Source organism: Nicotiana tomentosiformis, chromosome 1 (genome assembly GCF_000390325.3).
Source record: "Nicotiana tomentosiformis chromosome 1, ASM39032v3, whole genome shotgun sequence".
Classification (NCBI taxonomy): domain Eukaryota; kingdom Viridiplantae; phylum Streptophyta; class Magnoliopsida; order Solanales; family Solanaceae; genus Nicotiana; species Nicotiana tomentosiformis.
In genome coordinates this window covers 53,112,421-53,126,443 of record NC_090812.1, presented here as the reverse complement: position 1 = coordinate 53,126,443, position 14,023 = coordinate 53,112,421, and the positions used below count along the sequence as shown (strand labels likewise).

Sequence of the window (14,023 nt, the reverse complement as noted above, 5' to 3'; positions counted from 1 at the left end):
CTTAATCTATAACTATAAAGATTAAATCAAAATTTGCCATAATAGAGGTACCAAAATGCAGTTTTTCTATTAATGACCACTAATCAATAAAGAGAGGAAACTAGATAATGTCTATCGTTCACGCTTTTATGGTTACTAGTCTTAGTGTACGTGTGTTGCACGTGTATTGTACGTCTATCAATAAAAATGTATAGAGTAAAAATAAATTATGTGTAATATAAATTGATGCCGAGATAAATATAACATTCATTTAAATGGAGAAATAAATATTAATACATTGACATACGCAACAATTTGGGTTAGAAAATATAACTACTGATTATGAGATTAGAAAACAAATCCTATGTAATGACTTTATATCGTCCCCGATCACTAAATCATGTCAAAAAAAAAATTAAGGGAAAGAAAAACAAGCAGAATAAATATATGGATTGGGGTTGAGAGCAAAAAAAATTGATCTGGGCACAAACTGAAGTATTTATAAAATTAACCATGATAAAATTAAATAAAGAAGTTAACTCATAAAAACTCATTTTTCTAAAGATAGCATAAAATGGAAAGTTAAATATTGGCTTTAAAGAATAGTTCAACTAAAAAAGTAAAAACTTTACCTCTCAACTGCTTCACCCACCACCCTTTCTTTTTCCCCAATCTCCAACTCTCTTCTATCTGCTACCCTATATACATAACTATTATAATTTAAAAAAAATAATTTACATAACTCAATGATCACAAAAAGGGGGGAGGGGGAATTCAAATACACTTATTAAAGGAAAACAAATTAAAAGGAGAAAAATTTACATGACCTATTGAACAAAAGAACTCCACATTTAAACCATAAAGATTCACAAAAAAATCAAACAAAAAGATATATCGCAATATCATATTTATAACGATCTTAAGAATATACATACAAAAAATGGACCATTTTCTTGAATACAGATAAATCATATGTCTGTGAAATGAATTAAAAATACTAAAATTGCAAGAAAGATATTCGTAGAAAGAAAAATAATAGTGAATTTCTATTATGAATTGCAATGGTCCAACCAACCTGTATAAAAATTATAAATTAAGTCACAGATAAAAGCCTCTCGAGTTCAAAACATGAAAATAAATCAATGCATAATTCAAATATAGATAAGAGAAAGATCTCATAAAAATATAATAGAGAACTTGTACGATGTAAAAATAAAAGCAAACATTAGTCGCTTGTTTCACCATTAAATAACGGTTATTATTTTCAATTTAATCAGCTCACGCTTTACAATCCATGATATGAAGTACTATTTACTGATTTTAAAAAATGGTTAAATCAATAATTAATGTAAACTATTCAGAAGTCCCTATATTATCATTGCTTTCATATATGTGCTTCTTCCTTATTTTCTTTATTCCATCGCTTCTTCTCTCTCACCCTTAAAATAAAAACACAATCAAAAGAAAAGGAAAAAGAACCAAAAGTTATGCCAAACGATACAAGAATTACATAGAAATTATGGTTTGCATAGCTGACTTCAGGCATTGAACCTTATAAAATGAATAAAAGGAGAAAATCAATAGTAAGTAAAATCATTGAACCTTCCTCGAGGAACAAATGAGAAAAAAAATTCTTAAGAACATTTCAACCGAACACGTGCGATACTACACTTTCAGTTGAATCAAGAGCTACCACAACTTGGTGGACATGTTGAATTATGGTTATGTGCATTTATTCCATTTCTAATAAGCTGGAGGCCTAAATCTTCCCTACACCGTGTGATAAAAGAAATTAGTTTAATCGATTTCATGTAATAAGCTTGTTATCTAATTAACTCGAGAATTTGAATAAGATGGGGTATATGAAAGTCAATCATACCGAATCAAGCCTTAAACTTAAATATATGAAAATATAGTTGCCCAATGTAATATACCGAAGTATTTTTATTAAGCTCTTAGAATCGAAATCATCAGCCTGAAAATAAAAATAAAAACTACATAAAGAAAAGGTCAACAATATTTTAAATTTTATCACATGTGTCCAAAAAAACACCAAGAGTTCAGTCTACATTGACAAAACAGATAACAAAATTAAAAGGCAGCGAATATAATTATCTCATTGAAATCGAACGTGAAAGTTATTGTTGGTATTAATACATGAAAACACACTAATCCTATAAAGAAAAAAGAAAACGAAAAAAAGAAGGAACCGCATGATGGATTATAAATTATGAGAACGAGGGTATATAGGTTCATACAGGACATCTACTTGCAAAGTAAAAAATATCATTGATGAGAATGGTAGGCAAGAGATATAACCTGAAAGTTGCGATGAATGAAACTGAAGCATCCGAGTACTTGTTTTGGCACTAAATTGTCATCACATAAGTTGTATTTATTTAGAACTTTATTTTTGGTTAAGAAACTATACTACTTAAAAAAGAAAGAGGAAATTAGGGTCATAGTAATATACCTTCAAGCCAATTCCATTCAACAATTTTTTTTTGAATTTTAGTTCCCTAATGCACAAAAAAAGATGATTCTTTTATCATCCACATATCCACAGTATATAGACTCATACACTACACAATTATTTAAACGAATCATAGATGAATATTTGCAACAAAAATAGAAAGACCGATTCAAGTAAATACGACACAATACATGTTTACTATAGGTAAAAAGATTCAGATTCACACTGAAATACATAAGTAAAAAACAAAACAACAATCGCATGAAGAAGAAATTAACGTCAACAACCGCACGAAGAAGACGACGTGAAAAAAATATAACGAAAAGCTCAGACCTCATCGTTAAGCATACAAATAATCAAAACATCTTTTCACAAGTTAACCGTAGAGGTTTTAAGACTCCTACGAACAAACAAAAAGACTCGTAAACCTAGAAATCCTGATTTTCCTATGTTATGCATTTATTACTTTTCCTTTATAAATATGGTATATTACATAATTCAAATACGGAAAAAATAAATATATAAAAGTTTAGTTGATTTTGAAAGTTTAAATATTAGCAAAATAATAAAATGACTATTTTATCCCCTATAAATTTTACTTTTAAGGGTAAAAAAGGCGAACGATATTTCGCTAATGGCATTCGTGCTTTTAATATAATATAGATAATATAGTATAGATAATATAGATATAGATTTGATATTTAAACCATTATTTTATATTACTATGAATCTGTTAATGATCAACAGGTTATAAATTAAAATTGAGCTACACGAATTTTGAACGCCGTAAAAGATCTAGCTGCTGTTATTCCTTATTAATTACTATGTGCTAAAAATAAATTTCGCTCCAACAAAATACAACTACTACCTCACTTAATATCACCTTTAATTTTCTGATGAAAAAACTTTTAATTTCTAGCTGCTGTTATTTCCTTAAATACTCCCTTCGTTCACTTTTACTTGACACGTTTTGACTTTTCACGCCCCTTAAGAAATAATAAATGAAGTGTATAATTTATCATGATACTTATATTAATTGATGCATATTTTATTGGATTTGAGAAAAAAATTTAAAATGAGTAATAAATAATGTGGGTATAACAAGAATTTTTTTTGTCTTCTTTTGATATGCGTAAAGTGATAAGTAAAAATGAAAATCTATTTTTAGTATAATGCCAAGTAAAAGTGAACCGAGAGAGTAATTACTATGTGCTAAAAATAAACTTCGGTCCTAAAAATAATGACTCCAACCTCATTTAATTTCTCTTTTTTCTGACGAATTTTCCTTATAATTTCTATAATTGGAAGGACTATTTAGTTACACAATTTAAGAAAGAGGGTCTAAATAATCGCAATTGAAGATTATCAGAATCTTCTCCTCCTCCTTCTCTCTTCTTTTACTGTGTGTCACCTCAAAACCGTGTAGACTCTTAAGTCTCTCTCTCTCTCTCTCTCTCTATTTAGAGTTCTTAACTTCTCTCCTTTCTCCAAAGCTGCTTCTCATTTTATTTTCTTGATTCTTTAAGTCCACCTGCGTATCTATGATTACTGTTGTTTTTATATTTATTTTTGTTAACGTAGTGGAACAGATACGCTTTCCTTAAATTCTTAAATTCTTGTCTTTTTTTCTGTATCCAAAGTCAACATGCAAGCTTCGAATCAGCCAACTTGATTTATAACCAAGTCCAATAACACCTTTTTTCGAGCCTCCTTCAAATAAAGGAAACAAATTGTGTGCAGAAAAAGTGAAATTAAAAAAGATGAAGAATGAAGAACAAGCTCTGTTTCTATTTGGTATTTCTCTTTCAACCCGACCCAGATGGCAACAGTTCCTCTTGTGCTCTTCTGGATTCTTTTTTGGGTATCTCGTCAATGGTGTCTGTGAGGTAACTCTTATGAATCTTTCTTCTTTTTAGCCCATTGTTATTTGGTCACTAAGTAATTTAATAAAGCAAGGAATTTGAAGTTTTGGGGGTATGGATTTCTTAAGTTTCATAAATATTTCTTCTTGTTTGGCAACTATTATTATGTGGTGTTTGGTCAACAAGAAATTTCACCCAAAAAAAAAAGTAGTTGAAGTTTTGGTTTTGATTTCTTTTCCTTTTTGCATGTTTAATGCTATGACTTGGGCTTAACTTTTTTCCTTCTCAAAATGGGTTTGATCTCATGTTATAAGTGTTTATGTGTTTTCAATTTAAAATTAATGAGGACAATTCTGAGTTTTGTCAGTAGTATTATATGTTAAATAAGGAATTTGTCTCTAACTAGGTAGGCTTGAGTGGACCAAGTTTGTAATTTAATATGCAGATTGCCCAAATCATCATTAACATTAATAAGAACTCCATTAGTTCTTAATTGTTGTTTTCTTATGTTTCTACTATGTTAATTTTTTTCTGGGACCCCTTTGTGGTCCATTTTGCAGAAGTAATATCTAAACTGTTAGTAAAAGAAATTGATGTTTGCCAACTTTTGCCTGAATTTCTACTACAAGGGCCCTTGCTTTTTTCTTTATTACGCAAGTGTAGCTATCAGTTTATTACATCTTTTCTGACTTCATATTATTCCTGGAATCAATTGACATCATCTTGGACTTTACTAGTGCACTTGAGTGTTTTCCTTTGTAAAGGTGAAGCTGATTCTAGCTTAATTTGTATGTTCCATTACAGGAATATGTCTATAATAGGCTTCAATTCAGGTAAGTTTGACATGCCCCTTTTAAGGATCATTATTAAATATTTTTGTCTTGGTCTGTATTAAGAGATTAATTTGCTCATGTGGTGAGTATTTGGCTTATTGCAGCTATGGATGGTACTTTACCTTTGTTCAAGGATGGGTTTATGTAGCTCTGATTTACTTCAATGGTTTTACTCCCAAGCAAATGGTGAACTCATGGAGGACTTATTTTAAGCTCTCTGCTGTTCTTATGGGCTCACAGGGATTAACCAAAGGGGCTTTGGCTTTCATCAATTATCCAGCGCAAATCATGTTCAAATCCGCCAAGGTGAATATCTAAGTCAATTCCTCTCTTCCTCGCGGAGAGATGATGATGCTTGTTTCTAATATATTAAAATAGACGAAAGTGAGCCTAGATGAAATTAGTAGAATTAATCATACCAACCAGCAATCCCCGTATTTGGTAAATGTGGTAGACCAGTTTTATGACAGATCACGAAGGACTTTCAAGATGTTTCTTTAGTTTAACTTATCAATAAGAACAATAAGGACAAAAAACTAATATGATAACTTCGGTTTACTAAATGCCTTGAGGCGCACCTTGACAACAGTCTTTTCTCTAACGTAAGATTTTCTTGCAATTAGTGTAATTACTTTGCATTCTTGATAGTTCATGACAGAATATGGTTAAAGATAATCTTGGTAACCAATTTTAAGGTGGATTAAAGATAATCTTGGTAACCAATGTTAATGTGGATTACAAGCTTGTGTTTCTCATTGATTAGCAGGATAGAAGTTTATTCGTCTGCTGCCTAACAAGCTTCATGTTCCAATTTACGAATATTCCAGGTTTTGCCTGTCATGGTGATGGGGGCCTTTATACCGGGTCTGCGACGAAAATATCCACCCCATGAATATATATCGGCAATACTCTTGGTAGTAGGCCTGATTCTTTTCACCTTGGCTGATGCGCAAACCTCGCCAAATTTCAGCATTATCGGTGTGCTAATGATATCTGGTGCTTTGATTATGGATTCCTTTGTGGGGAATTATCAAGAGGCCATCTTCAAGATGAATCCTAACACAACACAGGTTTATTTCATGTGCTTTGGCATTCAATATGATGCTTAATCATGAGAATAATCGTTCATGGCAAACTTGTGACTAACTCACACCTTTTGGATTGTTTAACCTTTAACTATAACAGATGGAGATGCTCTACTGCTCAACAATTGTCGGCTTTCCTATCTTGATAGTGGCTATGATTGTAACAGGAGAACTAAGGAAAGCATGGCCTTCATGTGCTCAGGTAATCATCACTAGTAACACATGCATCTTGTTTCAACCTTGTTTCCTGCTTACCTTGTTTTCTTTTTTCCTGCAGCATCCCTATGTTTACGGAGTCTTGGTGTTTGAAGCCTGCGCTACTTTCGTAGGTCAAGTGTCTGTCCTTTCCCTCATAGCGATATTTGGTGCCGCCACTACTACAATGGTTTGTTTCTATTTAGACTTGTCCTTTTGTGAAATTGTTTGATTATCTCATTATGACCGCGTATACATCTCCAACTATAACACGCAATTTGCTTGAATATGTACGACTATTAACTGTGTTGAAATTATCAGATTACAACTGCAAGGAAGGCCGTAACATTATTGCTTTCTTACATGATATTCACGAAGCCTTTGACCGAACAACATGGTACCGGATTGCTGTTGATGGCTATGTGTATCATAATGAAGATGTTGCCCGAAAACAAGCCCCTACCTAGGCCTCAGAAAACTATTCCTCTTCATCAAACTGAAAAACCATCTCAGACTGAAGATTACAGATTTCAAATAGGCGCTGAAGAGGAAGAAGAGAAGAGACCTTTGGTCTAAAACAAAATAGCACTTGTTTGCTCTAGCTTTAGTCTTATTATTTTATTTGATTAGGTTATAGTTGTAATATGGCAACAAAATGTTAGGCTCTTTTTTACTTTGTTGCAATTCATCTAAGGTGGTAACATTTGTGAAGTAATTTGTTTCCTCTGAGGGCATTTAGTCCAACTTTAGATGATGAATATATGGGTGCAGTAATGCCAAGTTCTTTAGGCTTGGAATCTCCTGGTTGACAAGTAACCAATAAATCTTTACTAATGATCCTTCTATATGAAAATTATACTGTTAAAAGTAAAAAGTTCAAGGTAACTGTGTTTCTTTTTTTCTTTTTCTTTTTTTCAATTTCATTTTGGTCAAAACTTAGGAATGTTTATTTACAGGATCAAGTGGCGAAGGTAGCCTCTCTCTCACACTAGCAGAACACATTTTTTGGCTGGACTAAAATCCCTGGATTTATACACAAGACCAAACACTAGTTTAAGATTTGTCGAGGCTTCAAGATATCATTAGCAAAAAAAAAAAATAGGTAGTGTTTCCCATTTCAGAAAGTTAGTTCGTTTAACAGAATTTAGAAGAAGAACTCACTAATTTCATGGAAAAAAAATCAGTAATAGCCAGATTTATAACTGGTAATTTAAAAATAGCCACATTTCAAAAATAATTGAAATTTAGCATATGCTGGAGTTCGATTTTTTTACATATATGCTGGAATTTCATAATGTGCTGGAGTTTCAACATAATATGCTGAAGTTTATACGCAGGAGCTCCATAATCCATTATATTACGTTGGAACTTTCCGTGTGCTGGAGTTCCAACGCAGGAGCTCCATAATCCGACATATTATACTGGAACTATTCATATTTCAGTAAAATAGTAGCTATTTTTCAATAGTTTTGGGAACGCAAGCTATTTTTCGATTATCAAATGGGCTATTCCATGCTATTTTCACAATTTTAATTGACTTATTGACCATCGAGAAGACAGGCCAACAAGCGTTAGCCCAGTAATGTTAAATGGGCTAAAGTTGACTAACGGAACCCAACATAAACAGTAGTGCATGTGCCCGCCACACGCCGTTTATGAGATACCAAAAAGACTAGAAAAAGTGCAAGGGACACGTGAAGGATGTAGAAACAGCCGTGGGTGACAAATTTTCAGCGCTAAATAACAGCTAAACACGTGTCCATACACAATGCAAAACTTGACAGCTACAGTACGGGAAGAAGAATTGAATAGTTCAGAGAAAATGGCGGAAACCAACAGGAACGGTGAAACACCATTGTTGAGATCAGAGGACGGAGAATTGGAGAAAGGAAGGAAGAATGGGAGGCCCAAAGAGCCATGGAAAGGGGAAGTAGTGAAGAGCATTGTATATGCAGGGCTTGATGCCATTGTCACTTCTTTCTCCCTCATTTCTTCCATCTCCGCTGGCCGTCTTTCCTCTGGTACTTACTCTCTACTCCATTTCTCCATTTTGGTAAATATTACATTTGATTTCAAGGTCGTAGATTTGATTCTTGTATAGGCCAAAATCCGTCCTTGTCATATTTAGCGTAATATGACACTAAAGAAAAAGTCGTTCGAGCTCGCCCATACATGCAGTGAAGTCATTGGCTGAGGTGCCGACATGAGCCATAATCGAGATGTTGATAGGGATCGCAGTCGAGATGTCGAGGTCGAAATTGACTATTGATGATAAGACTTGTATCAGCTAATTTGTCGGCTAATTTGTACTACTAGGTTTCCTAGGAAACATGCCCCATATATATGCATGCCCCATATTCCAGTGGATTGTTCATACGAATCTTGGACCTATCTGTCATTCATCATCGTAGGCAAAATATTCGTTCAACCCATTCATTAATGGGTCAATCTTTCTCCTTATTTACTTAAAGATCATTTATTGCCATTTATTGTTAGTTATATCTCCATTAATGTTCATGCTTCAAGAATATTTTGCACTCATTGTCATCAACCATTTACTGGATCTGTCCCGTCTGCTGTACGTTTTAAAGATTAGTGTCTAGAGTTATTATCCTTAACTAGATTTAATCCTTTGTTACATAAATTCAATAGTTTAACCGGAAGTTATACTTTTTGGTCAAACAATTCTCATTCGTGTTGTCTAATAACGTTTCTATATGTTCCTACGTCCTGATTTTAAACTCAATTACATGTACTAATTACTCTTTGTTTTAAGCTTTTTCTAGTGGTGGAAATTGAAGTTATTTCCATTAATAATGATTTTGCGAAGCAGTATCAATTTTGATAGTATTGGACTATACTAGTAGCGATTAATTTTGAGTATTTGACATAGCAACCTTGCTTTGCTTAGCTAAAATAGAGACTTCTCTGTATTGTAATATTTGATCAAGGATATTTATGTAGAGAAAGGTTAGGTTTGGATATCAAGGGGTGCAGACACTAGCATTTTAAACTGTGAATTGCTTTTCAAAAACTTCTGTTTATTTGCAACCTGTGTGATTGACTCGGCCATGACGATATTAGTTGAGTATTTAGGTTTGTTTACCCTCAAAATCGGATAACAATTAAATTTGTAAGTGATTTTAAAGATACGAGGATTAATTCGATACAAAGTGATAAATTAAGTTACTATTGAACAAACAAAGATAGAATAAATTTAAACCGTACGAGGAGGATAGTTCCAGCCTTATAGAAATATTTGCCCCCGAGCCGGGCTCGCCACGGCCGGCACCAATGAAAAAGAGAAAAAGGCTAGTGATAGAGAAAATAACGATATATTGCTCTGGTATGCGTGTTACAATAACTTTAATGAATTATCAGACCCCCTTTATATAGTAGGAGAATTCTATTTTAGGTACAACTCTATAAAAGGTAAAAATCCTCCGATTAACTGAGTGCCGGTTCTTCATCGATACGTGCCGAGATTCCCGTCGTGATATTCGGATGGTCACGGATATTACGGCCTTCCGTTGGCCGTGCCCGATTGTCTGACAATATTCTTCAAAGTCGTTCAAGGATAAGGTCGAATCCGAACCGTGACCCCGATATTCTCGAGGCGGGCGTCGTCCCCCCGGATTCTGACTTGATGAGACATTTGCCTCGATCTCGTTCCCCTATCATCATGTCTCGAGCTTGGCTTATTTTATCGGAGACCGGGGTGTACCATGAGCCCGATTTTGCCCGTATACAAGGTTATTGGTTAAAGCTTCGAATCCAACATGATCAAGCGTTCAAAATATCAATTCACCTGACTAATAGAATGTATATACTAACCAATTTTACCCTCCTCCAGCTGGCTCTTTCCTAGTTCCTCAACTCCCATGAAGGAGAAAATCACAGGATGTATTTTCTTCTGTGGACTCGGATAGCATAGCTGTATATATTATGTTTTATCATTTTTGGTGTTTAGGGGTTACCCAAATGCGCATATGCATGTCTCAGTTCATGGGGAATATTGCAGCTAGCTTACTGTGTAAATGTTTGTTTTTTCTTGCAGTTGATGTTTTGGTGTTGGGTTTTGCTAATCTAGTGGCTGATGGAATATCTATGGGGTTTGGGGACTATGTATCAAGCAGCACGGAGAAGGATGTCGCTGCCAAAGAGAGGACAGTCACCGAGTGGGATGTCATTAACCAACACAGGCCTCAGAAGCAGGAATTACTACGACATTATCAGGAACTTGGAATGAACGATACTGATGCTAATACAGTATGATTTTATCCTATACTCTGATGCTCATCTCATTCACTATCAAGTTATAGATGCATCCTTAATCAGTAGACAGTGGCGTATCACCTTTAGCAGTGTCTCTTTCTAGTTTCCTTATCGTATCCCCTTTTCTTGAGGTAGAGTAATTAACTTTAACATTTATTTGTGGTGGAAATAACAAAGCTTGGTCCAACCCTTGGTGTTAGCCATGAAAATGATTATACTGCTTTAAATTAACTTGTGGTGGAAACTACTGAGCTTGTAGTGGTGTTCAGTTTGCAACTCTAAGATAGACAAGCCCTTGTTAGTTGAAATCTTCAATACTCAAATTTTGCTTCAGTTGCTATTCTGTTTTGTGAATGTAAAATGAGCTTTAAGCTGAAAATAGGATAAGTCTTCTAATGCTGCTAGGATATTAGTTGCCCGCAATTAACAATCTCTGCTGTTGGTACAAGGTGGTGAACATATTTTCCAAGTATCAGGACATAATGGTGGATGAGAAGATGGCAACTGAGAAAGGATTATTGCCACCAGATGAAGCTGAAAAACCATGGAAGAATGGACTAATCACATTTGCTGCCTTCATTGTGTTCGGTTGTGCTCCACTTCTGGCATTCATCGTGCTCATCCCGTTCACAAACAATGATACGCACAAGTTCATAGGTGCCATTGTGTTTTCCGCAGTTGCCCTTGCACTGCTGGGGATAGCTAAGGCCAAGATTGCTAGTCAGAATTATGCTCTTTCTGCAGCCATTACCCTTTTCAATGGACTCATTGCTGGTGCTGCTGCATATGGAATTGGTTGGACTCTTAGGAATGTTGCTGGCTTGGAAGAGTGATCGCTCACTACTATGTTGCAAAACTGGTTTTGCTGTTAAAAGCAAGCTAAGGGTTACAAAAAGTGAGAGCACTTGGTGATTTCCTAGTTTTTAACCATTCTTGTGACAACAAAATCCTGCTCTTAATGTTCTTGAAATATTACTGTCCTAACTTGATGTAGTGAATGACTTTTCTTGTCTAACTAATGCACTTTTAAGTTTGAAAAGGAAAAGCACTAAAGAATCAAATGGCCTCTGCAGCAGTTAGAATTCCCGCTTATTGCGATATCTGTAATATAGATCCTTCATTCGTCTTGATTGTTCGCTTCCTCAACAAAAGTTAGTAGACTAGTAGTTTTAATTGTTAGAGCAATTGCCTACGTTAAGTTTTATTCCACCTTAATGTTCTAATTGAAACAATAATGGTGCATTCAAAATAAGAAGTAAACAAATTATTTGTTGTTTTCTTTTAAATCTCAAGTATTTTGAAGTTATTTAATATGTCAAAATGACCAACATTTGAGACAAGGGAGTAGAAAAGCTTCTTAATGTTATGGGTTAGGGAGTAGCAGAGCTTCTTAATATTATTGGTTATTTTGTGGAAACCCTTTAAAGTACTTCAGGCCTAGGACACACAGACTTTAGAAAATTTGTATAGGGAGAACTATCGGATGAAATTTAGACAAAATCAATAAATGTGTTCTTTGTACTCATACCTGTAAACATAGTTAAAGGATGTCTAGCTTCTCTATTTAATTTTTAATTACTTGATTTAATGAAAATATCAACTACAAATAAGCCTAATTAAAACAGTTGAACAAGAATATGGGTTAATAATAGGACCTAGATGGTTAAAACAGTTGAGAAAATGGCGGAAAGCAACAAGGATGGTGGATTTACGCCAGTGGTGGGAGAGAGACCGAAAAAGCCATGGAAAGGAGGAGAGGTAGTGAAGAGCATTATGAATGCAGGTCCTGACGCCATTGTCACTTCTTTCTCCCTCATCTCTTCCATCTCTGCCACCCATCATTCTTCTGGTACCTACTTCTCTTCCCAATTTCTCCATTTCTTGATTCTTAGTTATTATTACGTCCATTTACTTTAACAATTCTACTACTCTTTTCTTACAACCTGGTCTATTGTATCTGTGGAATTCAATTTGGATTATTTAGCCTAAACTCTAGAACCATCTAACTCCTAAGGGTGCATTGATTTGTGACCGTGTTTGAAAGCCAGGGCTTGTGCAAAACGAGTGTACTTATTATGATTGGTGCTACATGTTTCTTGTTATTGCAGTTGATATTTTGGTGTTGGGTTTTGCTAATCTAGTGGCTGATGGAATATCAAAGGGGTTTGGGGATTATGTATCAAGCAGAACTCAAAGGGATGTAGCTCCCAAGAAGAGGTCAGTCATTGAGTGGGATGTCATTAACCAACACAAGCCTCAGAAGCAGGGATTACTCCAACACTATCAGGCACTTGGAATGGATCTTACTGATGCTAATACTGTATGCTCCTGTAACTATTTAGTGTGCGTTATCTTAGCTTCTAATATAAGCATTTGAGTGCTGTTATGATATACTAGTTGCTGTATCGGTCGATTAACAACCTCTATTTGCTTGGTGCAAGGTGGTGAACATATTTGCAAAGTATAGGGACATACTGGTGGACAAGAAGATGGCAACTGAGAAAGGATCATTGCCACAAGAGCAAGGTGAGAAACCATGGAAGAATGGGCTAATCACATTTGCTGCTTTCATTGTCTCTGCTTGTGTCCCTCTTCTGGCATTCATTGTGCTCATCCCATTCACAAACAATGACACAAACAAATTCATAGGCGCCTCTGTGTTATCTGCTGTTGTACTTGCACTACTAGGTATTGCCAAGGCCAAGATTGCTGGTCGGAGTTGTCCTCTTTCCACGGCCACCACCCTTTTCAACGGAGCTATTGCTGGGGCTGCTGCCTATGGTATTGGTTGGACACTTAGGAATGTTGCTGGGCTGGAAGACTGATCCCCACCAGAGATAGATAAATTTAGGATATAAACTTGATGAGCTCTATCTTCAAGGTTCTTCCCATTAAATTTATTCTACTTTTAAAATCACTAAACATAATTCAATTGTAAAATTTTACTAGTAATTTTTTACATACATAATCTATATCAATTGAACCCATTGAATATAGGCTCCATTCGCCTATGATCCCTACTATCTCAACTGGTTCTGTTATAGAGCTTTCCTAGTTTTTAACCATTCTTGTGGTATCAAAATCACGTTCTTAATGTAATTATATTCTACAGCAGTTCGCAATCATACTTGCGAAAAATGTATCATGAAGCACTCATTATCAGGATAACGAACAATTAAACCAAGATAGTGTATTGAACAGTTTCAAATCTGGATGTACTAGTGTATATTTTAAGTTCAGAAAGCATTTTGTATTAGTTTAGCAGTACCCAAAAACGAACAATTGTAGAAGCATTTAAACACAAACACGTTTTAAAAATAA

General features: G+C 34.7%; 3 protein-coding genes across 5 annotated transcripts; all 3 read left to right on the top strand.

Moving 5' to 3' along the window:
• Nucleotides 1–3,795: 3,795 nt before the first annotated feature.
• Nucleotides 3,796–7,215, top strand: LOC104096587 (UDP-galactose/UDP-glucose transporter 4-like). Of its 2 annotated transcripts, XM_009602972.4 has the most exons (7): nt 3,796–4,338; nt 5,119–5,147; nt 5,252–5,453; nt 5,975–6,217; nt 6,333–6,434; nt 6,510–6,617; nt 6,749–7,215. In XM_009602972.4, exons 1-7 carry the CDS (start codon nt 4,213–4,215, stop codon nt 7,001–7,003), a joined length of 1,065 nt encoding a protein of 354 aa, XP_009601267.1. In that variant the 5' UTR covers nt 3,796–4,212; the 3' UTR covers nt 7,004–7,215. The 2 variants fall into 2 exon arrangements, with proteins under 2 accessions (XP_009601267.1, XP_033512115.1); XM_033656224.2 differs by having other exon boundaries at nt 4,066–4,338; nt 6,333–6,617.
• A 982-nt stretch (nt 7,216–8,197) lies between these two features.
• On the top strand, nt 8,198–11,763 carry LOC104096585 (uncharacterized). The gene is made up of 3 exons (XM_009602969.4): nt 8,198–8,448; nt 10,485–10,696; nt 11,152–11,763. Exons 1-3 carry the CDS (start codon nt 8,250–8,252, stop codon nt 11,533–11,535), a joined length of 795 nt encoding a protein of 264 aa, XP_009601264.1. The 5' UTR covers nt 8,198–8,249; the 3' UTR covers nt 11,536–11,763.
• Nucleotides 11,764–12,374: 611 nt separating this feature from the next.
• LOC104096586 (uncharacterized) lies at nt 12,375–13,698 on the top strand. 2 transcript variants are annotated; one of them, XM_033656226.2, is made up of 4 exons: nt 12,375–12,551; nt 12,811–13,022; nt 13,144–13,228; nt 13,391–13,698. In XM_033656226.2, the coding sequence occupies exons 1-4, from the start codon at nt 12,383–12,385 to the stop codon at nt 13,525–13,527; spliced, it is 603 nt and encodes a 200-aa protein (XP_033512117.1). In that variant the 5' UTR covers nt 12,375–12,382; the 3' UTR covers nt 13,528–13,698. The 2 variants fall into 2 exon arrangements, with proteins under 2 accessions (XP_033512117.1, XP_070038907.1); XM_070182806.1 differs by having other exon boundaries at nt 13,144–13,698.
• The last annotated feature ends 325 nt before the right edge of the window (nt 13,699–14,023 follow it).

Excerpts from the sequence above, each read along its gene's own strand:
- LOC104096587 (XM_033656224.2), top strand. The coding sequence starts at position 4,213 with ATGAAGAATGAAGAACAAGCTCTGTTTCTATTTGGTATTTCTCTTTCA. Across the intron at positions 4,339-5,118 it reads TCGTCAATGGTGTCTGTGAG|GAATATGTCTATAATAGGCT; the intron begins GTAACTCTTATG and ends GTTCCATTACAG. Across the intron at positions 5,454-5,974 it reads TCATGTTCAAATCCGCCAAG|GTTTTGCCTGTCATGGTGAT; the intron begins GTGAATATCTAA and ends CGAATATTCCAG.
- LOC104096585 (XM_009602969.4), top strand. The coding sequence starts at position 8,250 with ATGGCGGAAACCAACAGGAACGGTGAAACACCATTGTTGAGATCAGAG. Across the intron at positions 8,449-10,484 it reads CGCTGGCCGTCTTTCCTCTG|TTGATGTTTTGGTGTTGGGT; the intron begins GTACTTACTCTC and ends TTTTTCTTGCAG. Across the intron at positions 10,697-11,151 it reads ACGATACTGATGCTAATACA|GTGGTGAACATATTTTCCAA; the intron begins GTATGATTTTAT and ends TGTTGGTACAAG.
- LOC104096586 (XM_070182806.1), top strand. The coding sequence starts at position 12,383 with ATGGCGGAAAGCAACAAGGATGGTGGATTTACGCCAGTGGTGGGAGAG. Across the intron at positions 12,552-12,810 it reads TGCCACCCATCATTCTTCTG|TTGATATTTTGGTGTTGGGT; the intron begins GTACCTACTTCT and ends TTGTTATTGCAG. Across the intron at positions 13,023-13,143 it reads ATCTTACTGATGCTAATACT|GTGGTGAACATATTTGCAAA; the intron begins GTATGCTCCTGT and ends GCTTGGTGCAAG.